General features: G+C 40.0%; 2 protein-coding genes across 5 annotated transcripts in view; one reads left to right on the top strand and one right to left on the bottom strand.

Annotated features, from left to right (window-relative positions):
• SCRN1 (secernin 1) overlaps nt 1–9,729 on the top strand; it is a 40,472-nt gene extending 30,743 nt beyond the window's left edge. Inside the window, exons 5-9 of the mRNA XM_074900469.1 lie at nt 1,681–1,875; nt 3,480–3,645; nt 5,523–5,703; nt 7,779–7,938; nt 8,204–9,729. Coding sequence (XP_074756570.1) covers nt 1,681–1,875; nt 3,480–3,645; nt 5,523–5,703; nt 7,779–7,937 — 701 coding nt within the window. The 3' untranslated portion in view covers nt 7,938; nt 8,204–9,729. The remainder of the gene's footprint in view (nt 1–1,680; nt 1,876–3,479; nt 3,646–5,522; nt 5,704–7,778; nt 7,939–8,203) is intronic.
• Nucleotides 9,730–10,253: 524 nt separating this feature from the next.
• WIPF3 (WAS/WASL interacting protein family member 3) overlaps nt 10,254–13,840 on the bottom strand; it is a 78,771-nt gene continuing 75,184 nt past the window's right edge. For all 4 annotated transcript variants that reach the window (XM_074900467.1, XM_074900466.1, XM_074900465.1 and 1 more), the window contains one exon: nt 10,254–13,130. In XM_074900467.1, coding sequence (XP_074756568.1) covers nt 13,090–13,130 — 41 coding nt within the window. In that variant the 3' untranslated portion in view covers nt 10,254–13,089. The remainder of the gene's footprint in view (nt 13,131–13,840) is intronic.

The following is a 13,840-nucleotide window of genomic DNA, read 5'->3' as shown; positions in this document are numbered from 1 at the left end:
AACCTTCATGTCCTTCTTCCCAGCAGATAAACTATTGCCTTCATTGGCTGCTTTCAGCTTTCTGAAATGATACTGCAGCTCTGTTCTGATTTTTACCGGCGCATTTCTCTTCAGGAGGTCCCTGTGAGCTGCAGATGAGTAGTTTCCATCTCCTGCAGCCTGCTAAGGCTGCCAGAGGGAAAGGCTGCTGGCTGTATAAGAGCTCTATATTTCACACTTTATTCAGGGGGCTCTTTTTTGCAACCATAAGCGTGCCTCTTAAGCTTTCAAATGAATGCACAAATGCTGCTAAAACAGGGAAAATGCGTCATTCCCCAGTGTGAAGGCATTTTTTTCTCTGACTGTCCTCAGAGTTGCTCTAATATTACTGCTGCAGTTCTGTAAAGCTTATAGTGAATTTATCAAGCCACTCTTTGACAGTAATTTAAGGATAAACACTTTAAAATCCTTCTTATTACTGTTCTTCAGTCTGAGTGGAAAAATTTATTTGCTTGATAAATTCTCATTTTTTGAGGGGGATCAGAACCATGCAATACTATTTTACACAAGTTACTAAATGTAATATTTAAAGAGCTCTTAAGGAGTGGCTTGCCTAGCTTGATATGAGTACAAATATTCCTATCACTCAAGAAAATTCCCTGAAAGGTATAATGTTTGAAAGTGTGAATCAGAACAAGTTGTCAGTGACCCTACTGTAAGTCAGAATTGAATGACAGAGACTTTTTTCAGACTGATGCACAGAACTTCCTACTATAAGTTGTTATTATTTAAATTGCATGCATGAGGTATTACAAAAACAAGCTTACTTTTGTGGAAGGCAGTATTAATAACTTTCACAAATACTGCTTTGGTTTCTGTTTAATAAAGTTTGTGCCAAATTCCAGAATCTGGTTTTATTTTAGTTTACAGATTTACTTCTTCAGCTCTTTCTCTGGCTTCCAACACTATATTCTCTCTGAGGAGTATCTGAGCAGCCACTTTTAGTCATGCTGTAGATATATAGATATAAGCAATGCAGTATTTTTGAGAAAAGCTAATTAAAAAACCCTTTCATATTCTTTAAAGGCTGCTTACACTTTTTTTACCTTATGCCATTTTAAAAATTAAGATTAAAAATGAAGTTTAATTTAAGCGCCTATCTTGCTGCTTACAATAAAATTGTTCTTCAGCTGGGAAGCTTAAAGCAATTGATAAACTTTAAAAAACATCTTCCAAATTAAATTTTCAGTTTTGGGAGGCAGAGAGGGTTCATTAAACTAAATGCAGCTTTCCTGAAATATATTTTGAAATCAAGTCAGACCTCAAGCCTTGTTGTGGCAGTGGAATACACCATTGGAGAAAGGATTAGGCAGGTGCCTTTGGCATTTGGAGACCACTATTATTATTTCATGGTCAGAATGTGTGAGGTACGGATTATGAAACTGGTGTTCTGACTAAATACCACTCATTATTAATTACAAGGCAGTGTAGATATCTAAGTAGGGCACAGAGATTTGAGCTCTGCAACCTGCAGTGACTAGTAATTCTGTGTATGTGTAGTTGTGTAGTTATGCAGTCATGCCAAGTGTACCTCCTAACCAATGGTATAATTTGTTTCCTAACTGAAATGACGTTGTTCTTCCAGCTTCTCCCAGAAAAACTGTATTAATGCTCTCTTTTAATGTGTGGCTCTTTCTACAGAGGGAGTTAAATGCATTTGTAATCAGCTTTCATTAACAACAAAAATTGATGCTGAGCATCCTGAACTAAGGAATTACGTGAGAAGTCAAGGCTGGTGGAACGGAGACTCAGACTTCAATTTTTCTGAAGTGTTCTCCCTTGCTGATGACCATTTAGCCTGTTGTTCTGGCAGGGAGAGCCTAGAAAAGCAAGGTGGTAAGTGTTGAACCATCTTTCTGTGTGTGAAGTGGGATTTTTAGTCATAATTGCCTCCTTCCAGGCATTCTGTCCAGAACTACAGTTGACTAGGGAGAATACCCCTACATGTAAACCGTGTGGAAAGGAAGACCAGGGCTGAAGACTGCTAAACTTGCCACAATTTAGGATGAAACCCTTAATGTCCCCCTCAAGTTTAAGGTTTTAAAACAGGATTGCAATTACAAAATAACTTTCTTCACTGCTGTTCTGTTGTGCATCATGTGCCACTACATTTGTGCTTTGGTGTAATTATAGTGGTCCTACCTAATAATGAAATAATAGTATTTAAAAAAAATGGCTTCACATATGACGGCTTGAGCTTAGTGGATTCTACATTTTGGGAGGTTTGCTTAGGCTGTTGAGGAAGGAATTAAGATCATAGTTTAAGGAAGAGTAATGTTAGTCAGTTGCAAACGGAAGTCCCTTTTTCATTGTCAAGCACAACAAAGTTACCAGAACAGACAACGTGCCAATTCCTTTCAGTCAAAGAAAGGGTTTATTTCCGGACCAAAATTTATTAGTAACTTAAGTTCATTGCAGCTGGTCAAAATAGCTCTGAGATGACCAGCCTGCAGCATTGCATGGCATATATCTGGTCTTTCATGTGTGAAAAATGGTACAAATTATCTTTTTATAAAAAGCTCTTCACTACAGAGGTGAATTTACTAGATTGTTAGCATTTTCACATGTTGTCAAATGGCAAGAAGTGTTTAGGTGAAATATTTATTGCAATGCAGAGTTCTTGCTAAGGCTATAGAATTAATTACATGGAGCATGGTTTGTGTCTGAGGCAGACACAAACCATGCAATTCTGAAGGACCATAGGTAAAAGGTCTTAATAAAGCTGGATTATAGCACTAAAAAACCTGAGGACAGATGGCTGTGGCTGCAAATCTTGCAGACTGCTGGGTCATTCTGTGTCTCCTAGTGTATTGAGGCACCTGTGCATGGAAGGATTGAGTCAGTGCAGGATTTAAGTGGATGGGGAAGAAGCCTTTCCTGCCAAGTGGGTAATGCAAGAAAACATGGAGGTGCTGTGGCGAGAAAGCTGTGATAAGACACAGGAAATAGAATGAGAACATGGTATTCTTGTAAGTAGTGGTTTGGAGAAAAATCTCAGTGTCTAGGTCTGCTGCTGTAAGATCCTGTGAATGCGGGATGATGTTTCAAAATTTTGACTGAAATGGAAATAGATGAGAAGTGGGAGATCAGGGTGTGCCCGTTTTGCCTGAGCTTGGGTAGAAGTAGCTTCTTAGAGGAAAATGGCTGTTTATGAAAGTAGTCTGTTCACAGTGGTTGCTAAAGCAATATTACAGACGTGATGGCCTTCTTCCTGAAAAATATTATTTAACGATATTTCTCCCTACCTAGATATTGTAATGTCTATTTAATGCTTCTTACTGTTCTCTTTTACTAGTTAGGCAGGTTCGTTCCGGTGACATGCCCATGTTGTGACACTGATCATATTAGGCCAAAGCCCATTCAGGCTAAATTTCTTCCCTGGGACTCAAGCCATTGTTCACTCAGCAATTTTTCTTTTCTTTTTTCCTCCCTTCCTATAGGTGATGTTTCTGCACAGGCTATGATTGATGTGCTGCGTGACAAGGATAGTGGTGTCTGTGTGGACTCTGAATCTTTCCTTACTACAGCTAGCATAGTGTCTGTTCTGCCTCAGGACCCTAGTTTTCCCTGTGTTCATTACTTCACTGGCACACCAGACCCTTCAAGGTAAGCCACAGCACTGGGGTTCCTTGGGTGCAGAGCAGATGATGGGTTAAAAGATATTAAAAACCCCCTGCTACCCAAATTGGTACCTGCTTCAAGAGCATGTTCTAACCAGAAATGCAATCAGCAGTTGTTGGTGTGCAGTCTGACAGGCCTGTGTTACTGAACTGCATCTTGCTCAATTCTAAATGGACGCCACTGCCTGAAAGACCAGATCTGGAACTTTGCCTAAATTTGGAGCTTCTAGAGTAAATGCAGTTTAGGGAGGAGCCAGGAACTATTTACTACTCCACGATAGTTGCTTTCCAGTGGGTTTTTGCTGAGATGATGAGCTTGTGGACCTTTTCAGTCACTTCTCTCTTGAACTGAGTGCAAAACTGAAAAAAAGTGTCTAACTAGCAAAAAGGCTACTCTAGGTATATGACATCAAAATGTTAACAGAGCAAAACATCTACAAGTCCATGTATCTGAAGTTTTTTTTTTATTGGAGGGACAATTTCCAGGTGGTTTAAATGTTGTCTTCTCTAGTTGAAAGCAGCAGAGGAGGTAAGGGAACTCATGGACCAGATCGTTAAAGAACTAATAAATTATCTTGTGTTTTAAACAAAATCCACCTGGGATTCACAGAAATTAAATTAAACCACTTGCTATTCAGGAGATCTGCCACTTGCATTTGAAGTAAAGAGGCTATGGGTGAGAAGAAAATGGTGCCCTTGAACCACTGACAGTCGTTCCTAAAAGGAGAGTGGTAGTAAGCATTAGGTGCTACTGAGTGCTACAGAAGTCATCTGTGCGAAAGACACTTTCCACCCACTTTGCATTAAGCAACTCAAACCTTCAGAGTTAAGTAAGAAGTTTTGAGCTTGCTTGCCAAAACTTCTCTTCATGCAAATCCTTTGAGATTAAAAGGAGCAAGGATTCAAATTGTTTTGGTGGGATTTCTGTCCTTTTAAAGGCAGAGTCTAGCTGTAAAATCCTTGTTTAGAGGCCTTTCTTGCTTTATTTTACACTCTAATGCATTAAAAAAGCATTATTTTAAGTGCAGCTAGTGAGTCACAAACTCTTAGTCAGCAAGGCTTCATGACGGTGATGGAAAGGTTAGCAGCAATGAACCTGCTGACTGTATGCAGTCAGTGGTTATTAATCATGTCTTGCAGAAGTCTTGCACTTCTGGCAGCTTCTTCACTGTAGAATGCAGGGTGCTATTTTGTTGTGTATCTAAAGGGAAGGCAGGAAGTTTCTCCATGCATTTGCCAATAACTGCTCTCCCATTCTCGGGAATTAAGATCCTGGATCACTGGGGTTTTGTTGTCAGTCTCTGGAGTTTAGATTGAAACTCAGTGTTGAAGCTGTTTGAATAATGTCACAATATTGGTAGTTATGTCTTTTCCCCCTCTTGACATAAAATCCTAAAGTGCTGCTGGTTATATGCCAAATCCTCTGGTATTGGGCAAGGTAGGTAATCTCTGCTCAGACAGAAAAGTGTTTGATTGTGATTTTTAATGAAAATCAAACCTCGGAGAAGGAGAGATGTCAGTGTGAACAGAGGAGAAAAACTGATGTGAGGCTGAATGCTGAGATTTGTTTAAAAAAAAAACTTGGAGAGCAAAATACAGTGCTACTCTTCTAAAGAAGTGGCAGAACTGGCATGAAGGACACCAAACAAGCCTATAGGTAAAAAGGGGTAATAAAATTTTACAGTAATTGGCAAACCAGTTCTTTTAAAGCACATAGACTTATTTTCCTTGTGACCAGTATCAACTCTCTAACCTAGTCCATGCCTTGTGTAGATGAATTACCTGTGCTGTTCTGGTGAACATTTCAATAACATATATAAAATCTCTCTTATTACTGCAAGCAGTAATTCTCATTTCTTTCAGGTCCATATTTAAACCCTTTATTTTTGTTGATGATGTAAAATTAGTACCAAAAGTACAGTCTCCTTCTTTTGGCAATGATGATCCTGCTAAAAAGATACCTCGATTCCAGGAGAAACCTGATCGCAGGCATGAATTGTACAAGGCACATGAATGGGCACGATCTCTTCTTGAGAATGATCAGGTAAGAGCTGTGGGACCTGGAATTAAAGAAGAAAATGTAGATTCCTAACTCCATAATCTACTTCAGAGTTACTCACTGAAAAACAAGGATGCAACCTGCTCTGGTTAAACATTTCTTCCTCCATGTTATCAGAATCCCAAAAAAAGAGCATTCTCTGAATGTTCTTAGAATCCTTGCTTAGAATCCAAGTTTAGCTTGAATAATGATGCCCTCTGAAGGGCAAACTATTCTACATAGTTTTTTTTATTATCCTGAGAGCGTTGCTCTGCTCCATTACTTTTACAAAGTGAAAAGTCAAACTGACAAGCGGATCAGCTTGTTCAGTTCCCATTGTGTATATAGACTTTTCAAATGATCACTGAACACTGGATGCTAGTGCAATGTCCTATCAGAATTATCAGGATGATGGACAGAATGTTGTAAATTCAATTATATGACAATGCTGTAATTTCAATTATATGCTGGATTAAGAACTACATGATTTGAGGGTTTTTTTTCTTGAAGGAATAATTTGCACATGACAGTTTTGCAACTCAATGCGTTTCTGTTAATTTGTAAGAATTAACTAAAAATGCCATTGGAGTAGAAAGGCCACTTTCCAATGCCATGCATCAGGCACTTGTGGTCTGAAAACCTTCCAGTGTATTCTCTTGTGGGAATACATTTTTGAATAAAGGCAGTCAGGAAGGGGATTATTCTGGACAGCTTTTTCAACTGATTGAGCTACAGCTTTTGCTGTCATAGTGCAAGTAGTTCAGTAACTGTTATTTGACATTTGCAATTACAACTACAGCAGCAAACTGGATAACTGATTATAAAGAAGTACAACAGAGGGAGAGATCACCAGGGCATGCCAGTCGTACTGGTACTGGTATTTCAGGCAGTTTGTGGAGGACCTATGCAGTCATGTTGAACTTCCACAGAGGACATGCTTTTCTGCATTTTTCCTCTGTGCGTGTTTGCATAGGTCAGAGTTTGCTAAGATCATAACAGCATTCAGCCTTATCCTTTAGTGATTAAGGAAACCTTGGTAAACTTTGCTAGTACAAACTTTATTTAAACACAGTTTTGGGTAGATGTGGTTTTTAATCTCTTGGAATGATTTAACTTAAAATCTGTGGCCTCTGCAGTAACATTGACTGAATGTGCATGTGGCTTATAGCATTATGCAAGATGCTGATTTAGGGAAGACCTAGCAGGGGTGTGTTAGCTTCTTGTGAACTCTTCCTTATCCATGTCCCACAGTGTGACATCATCAGTTATGGTAGAAAAGGAAATTTAGCTTTTAGTTAGGCTTCATGCTATAAAACCTGTGATCTGAGAGCCTGAATCTTTGCTTAGGTGCTCTACTCTTACTGCACAAATGCTGGTATAAATCATGGAAAGCTCAGAACTATCACTCATTCTAAACGTCTTTTTTTCCCTGGAATTCAATGCTGAATGCTGCAAGCAAAACAAACAGCACTTCTCCATTAAAAAAAAAAAAAAAAAGAAAAAAAAAAAAAAAAAAGGAGACTTTAACATCTGGATAAACCAAAATGACACCATTTTCCTGACCAGAAACATGAAGAGCAGTAAGTCAGAGTGGTACACAAAGCCTTCCCTGGGGTCTGGAGTCTTAATGCTGTTACATTACACATAATTTCAGATCTGATCATAAACGTGCGGGTGGTGATCTGAGGGATACACATGTACCATGATTTGTAGAATCCTTGGGGCTTCTAGTCTTCTCATATAATTCTGTTTGCAGGTTTTTAAGCTTAAGAAGTTGCTTTACTTCTTTATAACATGTAAAAGCCTTATACCATTTTCCTCTATCCATCTTTCACTCCATCTTCCTTCTCTGCTTTAAACGTAGTAACTCCTTCAAGGTTATTTTTCTTAAGGCATAAAGTGTCCAGCACTGTTCTTTTTTAGCTCCTCACCATGCAAAAAACTATTAACAGAAATAGTTTCTACTTAAACAGGCTTTCTTGTTTTTTAAGAAACTTGAAAATATCTCCATAACAGAACAGTGCAATGCTTTAACAATACTGTTTACTGGTTAATTGAGTTTGATTGTTTCATGTGTTTAGGATAAAGGCCAGAAACTGATGAGGATTATGTTAGACCTTGAAAAACAAGGCTTAGAAGCAATGGACGATATCCTTACTCGTACAGAGGTTCTGGATCCTGCTGAAGTAGTGGATCTTTTCTATGACTGTGTTGACACAGAACTAAAGTTCTTCAAATAAAGTAAGCAAACACTTTCGTTCTTTAGATAGTGAGTGTCTGGTACCAGGTATCAATGAATGTGAAATGTTGGATCTGATTCTGATCCTCTTCCTTCTCTTTTACACTAAACTAAGGATGTTCAGAATTGGGTCCAAAGCTGCCTTTCTACTTCAGGGTATCAGCTTGCATTGTCTCCAAAGTCCCTTTTCCCTATGCTACAAGCAATTTTTTTTTCAATTTCACTTTTGCTTGGAATGGATTTTAAATGAATTTTATCTCATTTCAGCTATGGTGGCTGTTGTTAGCCTTTTCACTGGAAGACTGCAAAGTTCTTCAAGCCTTGAAAGAAAGTCTTCACACTTGTGAATTTGCAGGAAAAACATTTCTAGAGGAAAAAATGTTACTTGCTAGCTGTATCTGGTTAACAAATTGCTTTCCTTTGTCCAATCTTGTGGTGTTCCTGTTTGTGTATGTATATAGTGAAAGGAGAAAGTCACTGACTGGTCCAATTACTGTGTGCATGCTGGCTAATTTAGTACAGAATGTTTAAATATGTATGTTGGGCAACCAATTAAAGCAAAGTTTAACTTCATCAGGCTACCTGCCATATCATCATTGAAAGCAACCCATTTTTTCCTCTGTTGCTCAGGACTAGGCTTGCAGCAAAGCTGACATGCATTTTTCTCTTCTTGCTAATTCATACCGAGAATGGTAGAGTTGAAATCCCAGTTTTGAGGGGGCAGGAAGTTAAGTCCTGGTTCTTGACCTTGCTGTACTGGCTTTATATGGGCATATCTGGTTACAGTAACTCAGCATCTGACATTACACCTGTACAAATTATCAGAATTAGGTCCCCCAGGTTAAGTTTTGCCTTCACCTGCACCCAACTTAGGGAAGCTTGGGTTTGTAATGCACCTGGCTGCTGCTCTAGTACCAAGTACTAAACTGCAGCACCAGCCTGGATGCCCAAGACATCTATACATAACCTATGGGCCCTTAAGATGCAATTAATGAGGTGTCATGTTTATAGACATGCTACAAATTAGAATTTTTGGAGGGAATAGATGCTGGACATTGATCAGTACCTGACTATTTTCCACCTTTCTGCCTTTGTAGTGCTGAACAGTTCCTAGTAATCTCTGTGGTGAAGCATACATGGCTGAATCCAAAAAGTACCAGTGAGTTACTGGTGGGTGTGGCAATCCAACTGATTAGGCTTAGAAATGGCTGTCTTGCGCTTCCTTATATTACGTGCAGTGCTGCAGCATGCTTCCCTTCCTTGACAGTCTTAGACCTGCTTTTCAAGTATTTTCTTGTAGAAGTGAGATAGGGCAAACACTTCAAGAATTAAACTGGTAAACACTGCTTCCTGTGTCATGTGAAGATGGTTGGTTTTTTTAAACAGGAGGTTCAGACAAGAAGTCCGTGTCTTTAATAAGTGGAAGTTAGCATATGGAGTTAAAATCCTTCACTGTTCAGGAAAGGGGATGGTGAAGATCCACGGACTTTTCTACTGAGAAATAAAAGCTCCTTAAAAGGCAGCAACACCTCAATGATTGCCCCAGCCAGAGGGCCAAATTTAGGATATACCACTTCACACAGCTCTTTTGCACAACTCTGATCTCTAACCTTTGAGAGCTGGGAAAGAGGCAGGATGAAAGAAGAGGGTGTTCCTGCTAAAAACATAGTATCTCTTATTTGCCTGTTTCTTAACAAAGAAGAAACCAACATTTGCAATTATCTTGTGGGAATTTATGTTCTTATTTGGAACTGCTTATATGACAACTAATAAATTGTTTTTGAGCAGAGTGATCCAGATAGTAATTTTCTAATAGTAAGTTGCTTTTGCTTCAGCTGTGCAGTGCATTTTCAAAAAAACCTATAATACTGTGCTACAGCAACATGCTTGAGTGCAATCACTAGTCCTACAAGCTTCAGAAAGCAAAGCACCCCGATGGCCTTAAAAATTCCAGTGGTCTTGAGCACAACTGAGGCTTGGTGGAAGGACAGAGTGGGACCAACTGCTACTGGGTGACAGACAGTGTGAGTCGCTATCTCCAGGTAAGAGCGGCTTCAGAAGCTTCAACAGATCTTGAACAATCCAGTATATATGGAAATAACAGTTCACCAACACTTGCGACTATACACAGGCTTCCTAATTTAATCCCTGAAAGATGCTGTTTGCTTCAAAAATATCCCTCATCATAATAAAAACAGGAGTAAAACTTTTTCTCCTTCAGCTATCTTCTGGCGGGTAGTTTAGCATTAAATAGTTCTAAATTCCTTATGAAGGTACTTAGTACAGAACAGTACACAAGTTCCAGAACAAATGAGAACCAACAGTAAGTCACCTTTAATAGTACTATGACAAAATATTCTTCAAAGCAGTATTAAACTTTTCCAGTTGTTTGAGAAACAATGTACATGCTGACCCCTGCTTATTACTATATTCATGCATATCAAGTAACTGTAATAATGAGTGACAGTAAGTATTGGTCAAAGCATCACTGATTTTCACATGACATCCAGCAAGATATCGTAATAGGCTACAAAAAGACTAACACTGCTTTCTTATGAGTCCTACAGGTGAAGAGCTTCTTACCCTTACACCATCTCCACACCATGAGCGTCCATGTGTGTGGGAGCAGCCCCTACAGTGTAACTGAGCTGTTGCAAGAAAAGCGGAGATAGGTAGAGATACAGTTACCTCTCTTTTCCAAATAGTTTTGTTCAAAGGCATGACCATGGGGGAAAGATCTTCACCTGTGATCTATAATGTTATTACAGCTGCAGCTGAGGGAAATTTATGGAAATTATAGAAATTAATGCCCAAACTGTAAATAGCCTGGCTGATAGCACCAGGCTCACCCTGGAACAGCAGTGCCCTTTTTCAAGTTGGTGAATCATAGAATCATTTAGATTGTAAAAGACCTTTAAGATCATCGCATCCAACCATTAACCTAATGCTGCCCAGTCCACCACTAACCATGTCCCTAAGCACCATGTCTACATATTTTTTCAGTACCTCCAGGGATGGTGACTGACTTCCCTGGGCAGCCTGTTCCAATGATTGACAACCCTTTTGGTGAAGAAATTTTTCCTAATATCCAATCTAAACCTCCCCAACTTGAGGCCATTTCCTGTTACCTGGGAGAAGAGACCAACACCAACATCCCTACAACCTCCTTTCAGGTAGTTGTAGAGAGTGATAAGGTCTTCCCTCAGCCTCCTTTTCTCCAGGCTAAACAGCCCCAGTTCCCTCAGCTGCTCCTCAGAAGACTTGTGCTCTAGACCCTTCACCAGCACCTCAGTGTCTGTCTTGTAATGAGGGGCCCAAAACTGAACATGGTATTCAAGGTGTGGCCTCACCAGTGCTGAGTACAGGGGGACTCACTCTATTCACTTTCCTGTCCCTGATGGCCATGCTATCTCTGAAACACCAGGATGCTATTGGCCCTCTTCACCTGGGCCTACTGCTGGCTCATATTCTGCTTGCTGTCCACTAGCACCTCCACGTCCTTCTCTGCTGAGCCTGCTCTTCCCAAACCTGCAGCATTGCATGAGGTTGTGACCCAAGTGCAGGAACCCAGGAAAGCTCTAAGTAGGGGAATCCAAAAGCGGTTGAAGTTGGAAGGGGTGGCTGGAGGTTGTCTGGTCCAACTTTGAACCAGTTGCCCAGGACCATGCCCAGATGGCTTTTTAGTCTCTCTAAGCATTGAGACTTCACAATGTCCCTGGGCAACCTGCACCAGTGCTCAGTCACCCCCACGCTCAGAAAGTGTTTCCTGATGTTCAGACAGAGCCTCCCGTGAAAAGAGCCTGGCTCCGTCTTTATACCCTCCCTTCAGATACTCATACACATTGATAAGATTGCCCTGAGCCTTCTCTTCTCCAGGCTGAACAGTGCCAGCTCGCTCAGCCTTTCTTCATAGGAGAGATGCCACAGTCTCTGTCACCTTAGTGGCCTTTTGTTGGCCTCTCTCTGGTATGTCCATGTCTCCCCTGTACTGGGGAGCCCAGAACTGGACACAGTACTCCAGGTGTGGCCTCACCAGTGCTGAACAGAGGGGAAGGATCACCTCCCCTGGCTTGCTGCCAGCACTCCTCCTAATGCAGTGAAATGCACAAGGATAAGGATAATTCTTGCTCAAAATAGATCTCTCATGAACATCTGTGATCTAGAGACCTTACCCCAGGCTGCATATTAAAAGCAGAAGCTAAAGTCTTGTCCACTGTAGGTTGTTACTTTTTTCAACCAGCTCTGTTTAAGGGAACAACCTCTTTGGGGACTGCTTGTTCCATGTGGTGTATTTTGGACAATGAATCCTCACTGCTGCTATGGGTGAACAGTAGTAGCGTCTTTAAAATGTAAGTATTGGACCCCTCATCCAAAGGCCTCTTAATTGCCAGGATATACTCCGTGGGATGTGTCTTCACACAGACTGTGGGGATTTTTTTTGCTTACAGTAGAACAAGTTTTTTTTCTTCCAGTTTGGAAAAGTTCCATCATCTTTGTCAAGTCTGTGACCACCCTACCCAGCTGGACTTCTTCAGGCACTATCCTATAAGGATCTGTAATCAGCAGGAGGTAGGCTCAACAGCAGCCACAGCTCCTTGTCATCTCTTTCCTCTTCATGCTTGATGAGAAAAGGACTGTGGGGCATCTGTTCATAAAGGTGACATTCTGCTGCAATCTGAGGATAGGCAGAATAGAAGGGAAGAAACATACAAAGAGACTAAAGGTAGCATGTTTTTCATTGAAAAATGTCTGAATAACAACTAGAGAATTTCCAAAATACTTAAAGATGATGATGAAAGGGGAAGAGTGGACTACAGGGCATCTGATGCAAAAAGTATTCTGAGGTAACATCTGTCAGCATCATAAGAATGAACTGTTTCAACACTACAAAGAATTTAAATTTTATGCTGCTTTGCTTAAAAAATATCCACCTATATACAATAATTTAAAAGCCTGTACTAACATTCCTGTAGTATGTAGGCCAGTTTAAAAAGTATCATTTACATCGCTTTTCCAGTTTACAGAAATGTCAACACTGCAGCACTTGCAATTCAAATATGATCTCTATCACTGTAATGGGGACACCTTCTGTTTTATATATTCTCTCGATGTTCTTTTTTAATACTAATCCAGAGAGCATCAGAAGACTCTTCTCATCTCACATGTGTTCTTAATGGAGGATTTTTAGTGGCATCTGCAAATAGATATAACAGGTTTAATCAGGAGACAGATAGATAAACGGTTTGGATATATATATTTTGGATGCATTTTTACAGCAGGGATGTTGCATTTCTCTCCTACCCTTGAACTGAGATATATATATATAGCTTATGCTCTGTAGCCCTTCAGTAAGAAGTCTGTGATCAGATCATACAACAGACAATTTAGACTGACTGAGGCTGCTATGATAAGTCATGCAAAGTACCTTGGCATAGAAACAAAAAACCAACTTAATGAAAAGTTAGAGATAAATAGTTGATCTAATAATACAGAAAAGACTGGGTTTTATAAAAAGCAAGAGTAAGCGCTTCAGATCTTTTGGCACCTTTAACTACCAGTTTTCAAAGCTGGATAGGTGAACTTCCTACAACAGTGACCTGATACCAAGTTTCTAAGTTAAGGGGGGGGGGGGGGGGGGGGAAGCAAGGTTCAGTCATTCATTACTTTCCTGACAAGGTTCAGGTACTAAGTCCCTCTGTTATTCAGGTGTGTAAAACACCATGTATGGGATTTAAATCAAAATACATGGTAGAAGACATGGATCAAGTCACCTTTCTTTGTGATTTCACAAGTTCATGAACAAAAATACCAACTCAGTATCTGCTTAAGTCTGTTTATGTGACATCACTGTTTTTAACAGCAAGGGCTCTGCAAATTCAACAATCTAAAGAACACAGACTGCAT

This window comes from Athene noctua, chromosome 2 (assembly GCF_965140245.1).
Source record: "Athene noctua chromosome 2, bAthNoc1.hap1.1, whole genome shotgun sequence".
Classification (NCBI taxonomy): domain Eukaryota; kingdom Metazoa; phylum Chordata; class Aves; order Strigiformes; family Strigidae; genus Athene; species Athene noctua.
The sequence above is the reverse complement of the archived record's forward strand: the minus strand, read 5'-3'. Positions and strand labels throughout refer to the sequence as shown.